This window comes from Haliotis rufescens, unplaced genomic scaffold (genome assembly GCF_023055435.1).
Source record: "Haliotis rufescens isolate VD_foot unplaced genomic scaffold, xgHalRufe1.0.p SCAF_44, whole genome shotgun sequence".
Taxonomy (NCBI): domain Eukaryota; kingdom Metazoa; phylum Mollusca; class Gastropoda; order Lepetellida; family Haliotidae; genus Haliotis; species Haliotis rufescens.
This window is the reverse complement of record NW_025964157.1, coordinates 562131-576899: the sequence shown is the minus strand read 5'-3', so window position 1 is coordinate 576899 and position 14769 is coordinate 562131. Positions and strand designations below refer to the sequence as shown.

The window sequence follows — 14769 nt, the reverse complement described above, 5'->3', positions numbered from 1 at the left end:
TGCTGCAGACTTATTGCACAAAAATAAATCAATATTAAATGGATAGATATAATCTTAAACACACACACACGTTTGTATCACTTCTGTCACAGTTTGGACTTTAAGAAAAACGCAAATAATGAATCTTGATAATAAGAATCAAGAGTTTGTGATTTATTACGTGAAAAATGTGTAACCTAATTGATATGTTGTGAGGAATGTAGTATACGAGTATGTTTTGACGAAAAGTAGTGCACGTTTGACGAGAAGGGGTAATGTTTACAGACTCTCTCCTGGGCGCTTGAAAAGTTAAAACTAGACATACAGAGAATGTAATAAATTCACAAATGGTTGTTTTATAAAGCTGATTAGTTGAAACTGACTTATTCATTGATGTAAGAACGTATGTAAGCAAGAAAAGCGATACATGTAGGTAGCAAGTTTCGGGCACCTGCATGAACTATATGACATGATAACAAATAGTGCACGACTATTCAAATGTTTGAGCTATGTCTTGTCCATGAACTGATGACATACGCATCTCTAAGGGTAATATGGTCCAAGGAAAAACGAGTATTTACTTTATTACAGCTTAAATGATCTTCATTGAATTTCTTTGGCAAATATGGTAGATATCTACGCGAGTCGGAAGTGACGTTTTGGGGAATCACCGGTCTGCAGTGGATTGACGAAATCGACAAGTTTAGCAGATCCATCAGCATACGAAAAGACAATGCGGCTGACCGTTAAAGTACTGAACGGAGACGAGTGTACCATTGCCGTAAGTTTAATCAGTGTGTTCATGGACATTATGACCAAACTACCAGATTGAGTCGATACCATAAGATTTAGAGGAATCTCCGTGTGTAGGTTCAGTTTTGTTTACTGATGTAGATCAGCAATTTAGTAGGTCCACCTACTTTGTGTTAGACCCGTGAAGATTCCGGGCAGGAATACGTCTTCAGCAACCCATGATGCCGTAAAAGGCGACTATGCTTGTCGTAAAAGGCGACTAACGGGATCGGGTGGTCAGGCTGCTGACTTGGTTGATGCGTGTCATCAATCTCAATTGCATGGGTCGATGTTCATGATATTAATCACTGGATTGTCTGGTCCAGACTCGATTATTTATAGACCGCCATCATATAGCTGGAATATTGCTGAGTTCGGCGTTAAACAACAAACCAACCAACTGATGTAGATCAGCAATTTAGTAGGTCCACCTTCTTTGAGTGAAAACTTTAGTGGGTAGGTGCTATGCGCTTTACATCAGTAAAGCTTAATAGTTCAACCACACTTTACATTGAGACCAGGTCTTGTAAACTCCTCAAACTTTGATATGTTGGAGACACCTACCAACTGCCAATTCTATTACATGTCATCTATTCCATGTATTCTATATGTATTCACAGAGCTCCAGATAAGCTGCGTATCTGCGTAAAATACACATCAGAAATACACATAAAAAATACGCAGTAAAATAAAATCCAAGCGTATCAAATACGCAACGAACATTACAGATAAGCTACAAAAATAAAACTTGTGCGTATCATCAAAATTTTGTGAAGTAACCCTGCGTATTTGATTAGCAAATCAGCAACTTATTTTGAAATTATAAACGAGCATTCCGTCAACCTTGCCAAACTCCACGATGACAGTTACATCATGATCATTTGCCATCACACTTTCGTGTGGAAGTATCGTGGTATTTTTGAGTCCTATAAAGCTCTCGAACTCACACGACACCAGTTTGCAGGGACTAGATGAATAGTGTTTTTAAATATTTAACTTAAATACCCACATGTGTAAAAACTAGTGGGTAACAGAAATTTGAATACCCAGATAGAATTACTGATACCCAATGATTTTAAAATGCATGGGTAAAATACCCAAAACACCAAAAGCTTATCTGGAGCTCTATATTCAGATGTTATAGGGGCGGTAGCAAGATTCTTGTTGGGTTGCCTTGTAGTAAAGACATTCTTTTGTCTCACATTTGATTCCAGGTACAGTGTGTAAAGCTTTTGCTTCACATAAATGTTTCTCCGCGAATCCCGATTCTGTACAAAGTTACCGGATGCAGGCTAAAACGGCACCTCAGCAAAACGTCACAAATTTCATTTATTTTGCCAAGGTAAAAAAAAAATAGGGTGCCGTTTTCGCCAGGCAATAGTAGCCGTTTTCGCTTGAGGCGAGGTGACGTTTCAGCCAATCGGTGCCGTTTTCGCCAGGTGATGTTTTGCTGAGGTGACGTTTTAGCTATAACCCAAGTTACCCGTACCCTATGCATGTCGAATGAAAGAACTGGAAGAGGATCAGAAATAGTTCTCAAAAGCCATTCTTTTAGGGGAGGTAAAGTAAATTGTCAACACAGGTGGATCTATGGTCGCTATGTCACTCACTGGATTGTCTGGTCCAGACTTAATTATCTACAGACAGCAGCCATATAGCCAGAATAATGCTGCATGTAGCGATAGACAACAAGCAGACCAGGTACATAACAGTGGGAGCCTGGTGACTTGTGGAACAGTTGAACGTTGGAGGCTGGGGATGTAGTGGGCGTCTTTGTGTTGCAGGCATCGCCCAGCAGCTATGTTACGGACATCAAACAACAGGTGGCAGCCCTCATGTCTATTCCCATCGCTAACCAGAAGCTGCTGTACAAGGGGAAACCTATGACAGGTGAGGCTGAGATGGTTATGCAACGTTTGAAAACATGTCTAGGGGTCCTTGTCATTACCCCAACAGCCCTGAATAATGTTAAGGAAGGGGGCAATTGGTCTTGATCTGCCCCCTACCTTTTTATGTAACATTTTTTCATGCATTACCACCATCCCACCCCACCCCCAACACCAACACCATATATATTTTCATACCCCTCCTTGTATTAGTGCAGAGTTGCGTCCCTTGGGCACGCCAGAAACCTATGATTGTGGGTTCGAATCCCGGTTTGCCCCTATTAAGTTTCTAGGTTTGTCAGCACCATACCCGTGCCCGTGGGTTTCACCGAAGTGGTTAACATCTGAGACTTGCATCATTTCGGGCTTTCCTCCCACATTAAGCTGACATGCTGCGATATAACTGGAATATTGTTAAAAGCGGCGTTAAACCCAACTCACCCACCCACCTTGTATTAAATGACCAGTCCCTTAGTGATATTCAGATTTATTATATTCATTTTTTCATGTGCCCCCATAGTTGTGATAAATTTTGACCACACCGATCTTTCAGTGTGTCATTTTCCCATCCCCATCTCCCTTAATCCTCCCCCTCCCTAATAAATGACCAGTCCCTAATTGATGTCATTTAATGTTACAGAAATACCAAACAAAGATAACTTGAGCGATAAGAATCCCTTAAGGGTGTAACTCTTTGCACTTCTAACTTGTCTGCCTACAATTGGGGCGGTCGGGTAGCCTAGTGGTTAAAGCGTTAGCTCGTCACGCCGAAGACCCAGGTTCGATTCCCGACATGGGTACAATGTGTGAAGCCCATTTCTGGTGCCCCCGCCGTGATATTTCTGGAATATTGCTAAAAGCGGCGTAAAATCTCACTCGCTCACTCACTCACTCTGCCTACAATTTGCTCACCTGGCCTGAAACAATGCAATCATTGGAATTTTGTTCAAAACTTATAATTCCTAGAACTAATAATTTTAGGTAAAAGTAATAGTAAGATGTTGATTCAGATTTTTAAAAAATATTAAGTATGTTATTTGAATTTTTTGTAGCTTGATTGTTAAGAATTATGTTTATCATGATAATTCTGTACTATTTGGTTGATTTGTTTCTCTGTTTGTCTAGACAACAAACAACTGAGTGAGTACAATATAGAAGATGGCAGCAAGCTGACTGTGGTTTCACGTCCTGGCTCGGCCAGCTCAGCTGACAGTGTTTCAAAGACAGTGAGTTCAGACACAGATGTAAGCGCCCCTGTCTGGACCAAACTGCAGACATTCCTACGCAGACATTATACAGAGAAGGATGCAGACTTAGTACTTGCAGAATTTAGAAAGGTACATAGACAATTATTCTGTCCCTGAACCATATTCCGCTGATCTGTTGTTGTAATGTTGTAGTCCTAACTGAAGCAAGTATAGAATTTCCGCTGATTCTGAAAGTGCCATCTCACTTGGGCTCCTTTTCAATTTTAGAAGATGTTGCTTGTTTCTATCTAAAGGATATCCTCAGCATTAGTCTGATACAGTTGGTTAAACCAGATCACTGGTGGAACAAGGGAGGTAACTTGAGGATGTTGACAAAATGGCCTTGGACTTTCAGGGACAGTTCTAGTGCTCCCCAAGAGCGACATAATTTATTTTATTGTGCTGTTTATGGATTCAACCGACCAGAGCCCCAAAACACAAGCAGAAAATAAATTGAAAAAGTTGGTTTTGACTTGACATGGACAGTCTGATCTTTGTATGTATTTCCTATCAGAATGAAAATGAATATCAGTTAAATTTGACGTGCATGCTGCAGGAATTTGTTTTGATGATGTGGGGTCACGGGTTGCCCAGTTGTCTAAGGCGCCGCAATTCGCTGTGCAGAGTTGCGTCCCATGGGCACGCCAGAAATCTATGATTGTGGGTTTGAATCCCGGTTGGCCCCGATCATGTTTCTAGGTTTGTCAGCACCATACCCGTGCTCGTGGGTTTCACCAAAGTGGTAAATGTCTAAGACCTGCATCACTTCGGGCCATATTAAGCTGACACGCCGTGATATTACTGGAATACTGTTAAAAGCGGCGTTAAACCAAACTCACTCACTCACTGTTTTGATGATTCAAAAAGCCATTCCTTGGGTCTCGCAGTGTTTTGGTGTCCATTCACAATTTTAATGGTCATGCAGTGATCCCTCACTTTAATGCTACCTTTGGGGTCCAAATAACAGGTGAGCGTTATTAATGATCAGCCGTTTAACAGCGATGGAGTTGTTGGGGGCAGATGACCAACACAACAGTACATGTAAGAGTTTGTCTGATGTAGAAAAGATCCGTCAAACCTTTTGGAGCATTTTTAACAGGATCATTAATCATTTCTTCACTTTATCCTTGCAGGATTTCAACAAAGGCCTGGCCAGCATGAGTTTAGATGACATAGAGAGACTAGCAGCCTCTAAAATCCGGGGCACGGGAGAAAGATAGTAGTGTTTGTGTGAGAGGAAGACGAACAGACTCGACCTTCAACCTACAGTTGTGATAATGTCGATGCCTAATCATTTGATTGAACGCAAAACAAGAACAGCTTGAAGATAATATATCTGTTACCATGGTTACCAACAACATGAAGTGAAATCCGTGTGTTTCACAAGGAAGTCATAAGGATTAAATAATTAGAGTACAAGGAAGTTTGTTTTTCATTTAGACTTGCTGATTCAAGATGCTGTAGTGGAATGCTATTTCGGAATCATCTAATTGATCAGAAAACTGATCATCTTGAGAATCTGTATTGTTTAAGTTGTTCTGATGAAGAATATGGAGGTCACAGGGCTCATCACATCTGTTGGGAAATACAGTTAATACTGCATTTCCAGGCTGTTGAGGCAGTATGTAGGTCTTCGAGGATGTATCATGATAAAAGTGATGCTTGTGCACCTTGAGAAAAGCATTGCCAGTTATGTCATACTGACATGCTGCCCTCAAAGAAGCTTGTGAAAAGGACAACATTCTAGTTTAAAATTATACATGTGGACTTATTAACTTTCTGTTGAAAGGAATATGCAGAGAGACAGACCGACAGAGAATAAGGGAACTGATGAAATGGTAGTGAAAGTGTAAGGATGATAAATGTCTGTAAAATTAATTTTGGGCGTGTAGATTAATATCTTGTGTGTCCACCATGTTGGGCAATACATGGACGACACCTTGATGGCATACTGCGATTAACATGCATATGGTTGCCCTTAAAGCTTGGTATTGCCACCATTCCACCTGAAGAGCTGTCCCAAGCTCGGCGGTTCTGGGTCACTGGCGTACACTCTCCATCCGAGAACATCCCACAGGTGCTCTATTGGGGACATGTCTTGGGACTTAGTGGGCCAGTCCAATGTCTGTGTGCCTTCTTGTCGGGGATCATCGGTGATGACCTGAGCATGATATGGAATGGCATTGTCATTGCCCTTAGGATGGCCCGCCCTTCTGCCTCAAGGCTACTCCAAGCTGGGTCATGTTGGCGGTGCTGGGTCACTGGCGTACACTCTCCGTCCGAGAACATCCCACAGGTGCTCTGTTGGGGACATGTCTGTGGACTTAGTGGGCCAGTCCAATGTCCGTATGCCTTCTCATCAGAGATCATCGGGGAAGACCTGGGCACAGTGTGTTCTGGCATAGTCATCTTGCAGTTGAATACGTCTGCCTATAATTCTAGCGAGTGGAACAACAACAGGGCGCAAAATGTCGTCAAGAGATCACTGGTCGGTCAAATGTTCATTCACAATAACCAAATCAGTTGTCATGTGTGATAACGCCCCACACCAAGACACTACTGCCCCCATATTGATCATGGTCCAGCAGGGGCACGGGTGGCCCAGTCGTCTAAGGTGCCGCGATTCGCTGTGCAGAGTTGCGTCCCTTGGGCACGCCAGAAACCTATGATTGTGGGTTCGAATCCCGGTTCGCCCCGATTATGTTTCTAGGTTTGTCAGCACCATACCCATGCTCGTGGGTTTCACCGAAGTGGTAAACGTCTGAGACCTGCATCACTTCGGGCTTTCCTCCCACATTAAGCTGACACGCCGCGATATAACTGGAATACTGTTAAAAGCGGCGTTAAACCCAACTCACTCACTCATTGTCCAGCATTGCTGCCCTGGCATACTGCTATCTGCTTTGTTGCCAACAACGTTTCCTGTCATCTGTGAATCGGAGGCTAAACCTTTTATCGGTCCACATGTTGAAACGCCATTGGTGCATTGTCGGTCCTGGTGTTGCCAAACCCACTCCAAACCTTACTGCCTAAGGGAAGCTGTTAGGGTCACTTCCTTCACAGGACGCCTTGCGTTCAGGCGGGCTGCATAGAGCCAGTTTTAACGGTCGGTGTTGAAATTTGCCTACCTGTTATTGTACGGAATTCCCTATTGATAACAGGAGCCGATTTGATTCTATTGCTTGGTGATAGTCATGTAATGAGACATGTCCAGGTGTAATTTTTTAGGCCTCCGGGTCTAAGTCTCATTGCGACCCCACCTGTTTAATGGTGCTTGTCCCACAGTCGAGAAATTACACCTTTTGATTTGCCAAACATTCGGCCAACTTGGGATGTTGACATCCCCACATCTATCGTATCCACAATTCTCGGAGGCATTTTTAAGCATGTGCTTAGCTCAACTGCATCAGTGATAGTAAGTTCCCTTGTAGGCACTCACACTTTTAATGCATGATGTGAGATGTTGAGATCAGATGCAACGCCACAGTATTGTAAATGGACACCTCAATGGTAGCTACGTTCAGATCATTAGTTCCCTTATTGTTTGTTGGTAGTGTATCTTACATTGAGTATTTAGAGAATAACCAGAGCCTTTAGCAAGTGACTAACATCATTCATGGAGAACAGATAATCTGTCATTTTAAAGTAGGTTATTGTATTTTTTACTCGTTGACATTTTAAGAGAAAATGAAGAAAGGTGTCATCTTCCCGTGGCAAGAGAGTTAACTGACTTTAAAAGTCTTGTTTCCACCCTTGCCGAACTAGGCTGGAATTACTGGGCTCAATCGTAGCTCCACCAGTGGCTATTACCAGTTATGTCCCTTCTAAGCCTATCCTATGGACCAATCAGATTCCAACTCTCGTATCACTTGCGTTTGCTTCACACAAAATGGTGGCGCCTGGTCAGGACGATCTGATTGATAATCAAGATCTATATTGTGATAAAACCGGTCTTGCATAGCGAAATGCATCAAATCACGTGAGCACCTTGATTAAAAACATGAAAAGATTTGGAAAATAACTGCTGACAACGAGTTGGTGGTGCACATGCTTTGCAAATCCTGCAATCGACCGAAATCTGCACGACAGTTTACGAACCGGATTTCGATTTCGGTGCGCGATTTTGATTCGACTATGCATAGACCCTTTAGTCCAGCCAAGATGTAACTCCATAATTCCAGCATAGTTCGGCAAGGGTGGAAACTGGACTTTTAAAGTCAGTTAACTCTCTTGCCTCGGGAAGATGCATTCAGATGATTAGTTCCCTTATTGTTTGTTGGTAGTGTATCTTACATTGAGTATTTAGAGAATAACCAGAGCCTTTAGCAAGTGACTAACATCATTCATGGAGGACAGATAATCTGTCATTTTAAAGTAGGTTATTGTATTTTTTACTCGTTGACATTTTAAGACAAAATGAAGAAAAGATGTATGAAATGTCAAAATTACAGATAACTTCACTGAAGGCAGCCTACTGTTAGATGACATGTTATCAATTTGTGACACCATGAACAATGGATGACGTCAGTTTTCTGTGACGTCTTATTGTTTCAATTGACCAATCAGCATTGAGAATTGCTAAAATGTGCAAACATTGGTAAGTTATTCCACACAATCTCTCTTCCCTTGTTGGCAATGTTGTACTATTGTATCATGTATGTATATCCCGGTATCATGTTATCTTTACACTTATTACTGTACTTCACAGCTTTACAGAAATGTGTGATTAAAGAAATATTTTGTTTTTAGTAAGAATGAGGAAATTGTTAAGGATATGAAGAGGGGGCTGTAATCTTGTGCTATGAATCTGCAGTGTACAACACTGATCATGGACGTGAGCAATACTTTGGATTCCCCTTTTAGATAACCTGTGTCGGCCCCTCTGTCGTCTTCACATCGCGAAATGGGAACTGTGGCCTTTTTGTCTTGGCTGCAGGAACTTGCTGTGCAGAGTCGTGTCCCTTACGTTGCTTGCCGTTGCAGCCAGATACAGTTGTTGTTGCCAGTCATGTGACGTGTGTGAATGGGATGTAGAGGGATGGCAGCCAGGGCAGACCTCTCTACCCTAGGAATGTGGATTGTCGTGCACCTCATACCCTAGGAATGGGGATTGTCGTGCACCTCATACCCTAGGAATGTGGATTGTCGTGCACCTCATACCCTAGGAATGGGGATTGTCGTGCACCTCATACCCTAGGAATGGGGATTGTCGTGCACCTCATACCCTAGGAATAGGGATTGTCGTGCACCTCATACCCTAGGAATGGGGATTGTCGTGCACCTCATACCCTAGGAATGGGGATTGATGTGCCCCTCATACCCTAGGAATGGGGATTGTCGTGCACCTCATACCCTAGGAATGGGGATTGATGTGCCCCTCATACCCTAGGAATGTGGATTGTTGTGCACCTCATACCCTAGGAATGGGGATTGTTGTGCACCTCATACCCTAGGAATGGGGATTGTCGTGCACCTCATACCCTAGGAATGGGGATTGTTGTGCACCTCATACCCTAGGAATGTGGATTGTCGTGCACCTCATACCCTAGGAATGGGGATTGTCGTGCACCTCATACCCTAGGAATGGGGATTGTCGTGCACCTCATACCCTAGGAATGGGGATTGTCGTGCACCTCATACCCTAGGAATGTGGATTGTCGTGCACCTCATACCCTAGGAATGGGGATTGATGTGCCCCTCATACCCTAGGAATGTGGATTGTCGTGCACCTCATACCCTAGGAATGGGGATTGATGTGCACCTCATACCCTAGGAATAGGGATTGTTGTGCACCTCATACCCTAGGAATGGGGATTGTTGTGCACCTCATACCCTAGGAATGGGGATTGTCCTGCCCCTCATACCCTAGGAATGGGGATTGTCGTGCACCTCATACCCTAGGAATGTGGATTGTCGTGCACCTCATACCCTAGGAATGTGGATTGTTGTGCACCTCATACCCTAGGAATGGGGATTGTTGTGCACCTCATACCCTAGGAATGGGGATTGTCCTGCCCCTCATACCCTAGGAATGGGGATTGTCGTGCACCTCATACCCTAGGAATGTGGATTGTCGTGCACCTCATACCCTAGGAATGTGGATTGTCGTGCACCTCATACCCTAGGAATGGGGATTGTCGTGCACCTCATACCCTAGGAATGTGGATTGTCGTGCACCTCATACCCTAGGAATGGGGATTGTCGTGCACCTCATACCCTAGGAATGTGGATTGTCGTGCACCTCATACCCTAGGAATGGGGATTGTCATGCACCTCATATCCTAGGAATGGGGATTGTTGTGCACCTCATACCCTAGGAATGGGGATTGTTGTGCACCTCATACCCTAGGAATGGGGATTGTTGTGCACCTCATACCCTAGGAATAGGGATTGTTGTGCACCTCATACCCTAGGGATGTGGATTGTCTTACACATCATACCGGTACTTTGAGAAGGTGGATTAAATCATATAGTTTCAAGTGATGTGTTGATACAGAAATTTGTTAATCCAGATGGTTTCACCGACAATGATACCATCCAGTATATATCTGCTGTATATTGTGTCAGCTGTGGTATTGTCCCTTTCGCTTCAGCACTCTCTGTGTTCGGTCCTGTCCAGTTGCAGGATATTTTGACCTGTAATTTGATCTCTGCTCTCAGACGGGTAATCGTGAAGATCTGGGTAGAATAGGTCTTCAGCACCCCACGATTGTCGTAAATGGCAACGATGCTTATCAGTCTTCAGCAACCCATGCTTGTCGTATATGGTGACTATGCTTGTCAGTCTTCAGCAGTGCATGTTTGTCGTAAGAGGCGACTAACGGGAATGGGTGGTCAGGCTCACTGACTCACTGGATTGTCTGGTCCAGACTCAATTATTTACAGACAGCCGTCATATAGCTAGAATATTGTTGCGTGCGGCATCAAACAACAATCAAATCAAATCAAATCAAATCAAACTATGCCTGTCGTGAGAGGCGACTAACAGGATCAGGTGCTCATGATATCAATCACTGGATTGTCTGGTCCAGACTCGATTATTTATAGACCGTCATCATATAGCTGGGATGTTACTGAGTACGGTGTTAACAACCGCCAAACAAATCTCAGACCGGGTTGTACTCACTTCTGCAGGTCAAGGTTAAATTGAAAACCATAATAACACAAATGTACGCCTGATGCACACAGTGTAGGCAAGGTGCATTTAAAATTCATCTTATGTTTGTGACTTTTTCAGTTTTATCTTTTGCACCAGTCGTAACTGATGATTATTGTGAATGGTAGAATTGGAAGTAGCTGTGCAGATTTTTCTTGCTATTCTTCAGTGTTCATCCTCATCAAATGTATTATTGGTATTGTGATAGCCTATTGTAAATTAACCTTTTGTTTCTCATAGGGAGCATTGTGGTCGGTAAGCAAATATACTACATGTACTCAGCTCATTATAGGGATAGGGCGGTCAGGTAGCCTAGCGGTTAAAGCGTTCGCTCGTCATGCCGAAGACACGGGTTCGTTTCCCGACATGGGTACAATGTGTGAAGCCCATTTCTGGTGTCCCCTACCGTGATATAGCTGGAATATTGCTAAAAGCGGCGTAAAACCATACTCACTCACTGACTCATTATAGAGATATTCTGAGTGTCAAAACTAGGACTAAATGAGACTAATTGCTTGAATAGGTTGTAAAGAAAATATTACCATGTTCCTAAGGAACCCCAGCATTTCGTCTTTAGTTCAAGATTAACCTAAATCAAGTAAATTATTACATGTATATTTAAGTTGTCCTCTGGGTTTTGTAAGCTGGTAAAAGAATATGTCTCAACATCACTATCAGTCGTTGGGTAGTATGTGGTTTGTGTCAAGTCTTTTTTCACTCCTAGTAGTAGTATGCCTCTATGACTATTGTTCTGTTAGTAGAGTATGCTTTAGTTTGAATTCTTATCCATCAACATTTCCAGTACAGAGTTGCCTCCGTCAACCATGTAAGGATCCGCTGATCATCAGTTTGAATCCCATGCTCCTGGTCTGTCAGCACCATCCCTGTTGTGTTTCTCCGTAGTAGTAAACATCTGCGACCTGCATCCCCTTCCATATTAGGCCAACACACCATGACATGATCAAAGCGATGTTCAACTATACTCACTCACTCACTCAACAAATCGGGGCAGTGGTGTTTCCTAGTGGGTAAGTGTTCGCTTGTCACCCAATGGCCTGGGTTCGAGTCACCACATGGGTACAATGTCTGAAGCCCTGACCCGTAAAGATTGGTCTTCAGCAACCCATGATTGCCTTAAATGGTGACTATGCTTGTTGTAAGAGGCAACTAACAGGATCGGATGGTGAGGCTTGCTGATTTGATTGATGCATGTCATCGTTTCCCAATTGCTGGGATCGATGCTCATGATGTCAATCACTGGATTGTCTGGTCCAGACATGATTATTTACAGACTGACGTCATATAGCTGGTATATCGCTGAGTGCAGCGTTAAACAACAAACAAAATCTATCCGGTGTCCCTGTGCTGTGGTTTTGCTGGAATGTTGCTAAAAGGGGGTTAGTTTATGGAGGGATTGTATGTCATCACAATACTTAAGAGGAACCCAGTGCTGCCTTGTGTGTTAATCCTAGAGTGAGTGTTTTATGATTGTCTGATGTTCCTTCAGTTACGGTAACAGTGTTTGAATATGTATTACCTGTGCCAAAATCTGCATCTGCGAAAATGTTTTATGTCAATTTTAATCAGCACTGAAATGCTTATGTTGCCTATGTACGATGTAAATGGAAATGTCAATAAAGATGAAATTGTCCAGGAATGTCATCCTTTTGTATCACCAGGAGTTAAGACAATTAGAGAGCTATAGATAAGCTTTTGGATATTTTGGGTTTTACACAGTGTTTGTATTTTGATTGGGTACCATATTTTTTAGAGGGTATTCTAATGTTTTTAGGGGCAGTTGGGTAGCCGAGTGGTTTAAGTGTTTGCTTGTCACGCTGAAAACCGGGGTTCGATTCCCAACATCGGTACAATGTGTGAAGCCCAATTGTGGTGTCCCCCGTCGTGATATTGCTGGAATATTGCTAAAAGCAGCATAAAACCATACTCACTCACTCACATTTTTGTTTGAAAAACCTAGCAATGCAAGAAAGGTGCTATTGTTTTAATCACCTGTCAGCCACTGTTTCAGATACATTGACTAGGAATTATGTGCTTTTCAGTTGGAATCCATCAGAATTCGTGTTCGTGAGTCACACAAGTTTTTCTGAATGTAACTGTGGTTAAGTGAATTTCGCGATCGGCTGATACGCAATGATTTTATCTAACAGTTGTAATATACAAAATCGTTTTATCCAGTAGTTGTAATATACAGGTACCAGTATGTTTTATTTCAATAGCATATTTCTAGTTTTGTTGAGTATGTGTATCACTAGGATTGATTTGTCTGCATATTTTAGTTTTAATGCGTATTTGATGCAGCTGGACAGGTTATGAACAGGTGTGCAATCTTACGTCATGACTTCAGTTGTCTGCATGCTGCACATTTTCTTTCTCTCACTTTCTGTCATCAAGTTCCTTTTGTACCATAACAACTGTATTGTTTCACTGTAAGGTATCCCGAAGTCTTCCTTTTATTTTTCTGGTATTTCTATTATTTAGATGGTTCATGAGTAAGTTAAACTGCTTCTCCTTGGTTTTGGTTGAAGATGTAAAACCCGGGGCTAATGTTTTTACACTTTCAACCAAAACAAAGGACTGTTAAACTATAATATAAAGTTCACCTTCCATACACGCTGAAAAGATTTGGGTTACAATTGGTATTCAAATTCAAATTCAAATTACGCATTTATATAGCGCTACTTATCCAGACATACTGCCTGCTCAAAAGAGCGCTCAGTCGTATGCTCTTTTGAAGAGGATGGTCTTGAGTTTTGATTGAAAGGTGTTGAGATCTTCAGATCCCCTGACATCAATGGGCAGTGCATTCCATAGAGTTGCACCTGCTTTTCGGAAGGTTCTGTCGCCATATGTTCTGCTGGTTGGTGGAACAGCAAGCTGTTGTTTGTTTGCAGATCTAAGTGTTCGGCCAGGTTGGTAAAGGGCAGTGAGTTCCTGGAGGTATACTGGGGATAGCCCATGGATCGATTTGTAGACAAACATGATCAGCTTGAACACGATCCTGAGTCTCACAGGTAGCCAGTACAGCTCTTTCAGGACGGGTGTAATGTGTTCACACATTGACTTCCGTGTGATGAGTCTGGCAGCAGTGTTTTGCACACGCTGTAGTCTATCCAGATGCTGCTGCTGGATACCATACAGAAGACTATTACAATAGTCAAGTCTTGATGTTACAAATGCATGGACTAGGCACTTGACTGATGCTGTGTCTACGTATCTTGCTATCTGTCTGATGTTCCTGATGTGAAAGTAAGCTGTCTTGCACATACTGCTTACATGGTTATCCAGACTGAGTGTTGAGTCAATGATCACGCCTAGATTTCGGGCACAAGAGTTTTGCTCAACCGTACAGTCCCCAATTTTCAAACCAGGAAATCGTACAGGTATTCAGCAACCTTTGCTTGTCTAAAGTGACTAACAGGATCGGGTAGTCAGGCTCGCTGTCTCAGTTGATGCATGTCATCGTATACCATGAGATCGATGCTCACTGAATTGTCTGGTCCAGACTCCAATATTTACAGACCGCCATCATTTAGCTGGAATATTGCCTTGGAGTGTGGCCTTTAAACAACAAACAAACAAACACTGATTGTGACACTGACTTAGAAGGTCAGTCTTAAGTTTCTGGTAGGTATATTTGGAAGCAGGTTGACCATAACACAATATGATTAAGTGAATACACAACATGGAA

General features: G+C 42.6%; 1 protein-coding gene across 2 annotated transcripts; it reads left to right on the top strand.

Annotated features, from left to right (window-relative positions):
- Nucleotides 1-193: 193 nt before the first annotated feature.
- On the top strand, nucleotides 194-5323 carry LOC124136026 (ubiquitin-like protein 4A). 2 transcript variants are annotated; one of them, XM_046501773.2, is made up of 5 exons: nucleotides 194-251; nucleotides 612-760; nucleotides 2556-2661; nucleotides 3783-3994; nucleotides 5038-5323. In XM_046501773.2, exons 2-5 carry the CDS (start codon nucleotides 713-715, stop codon nucleotides 5122-5124), a joined length of 453 nt encoding a protein of 150 aa, XP_046357729.1. In that variant the 5' UTR covers nucleotides 194-251; nucleotides 612-712; the 3' UTR covers nucleotides 5125-5323. The 2 variants fall into 2 exon arrangements, with proteins under 2 accessions (XP_046357729.1, XP_046357730.1); XM_046501774.2 differs by lacking the exon at nucleotides 194-251 and adding an exon at nucleotides 290-311.
- The last annotated feature ends 9446 nt before the right edge of the window (nucleotides 5324-14769 follow it).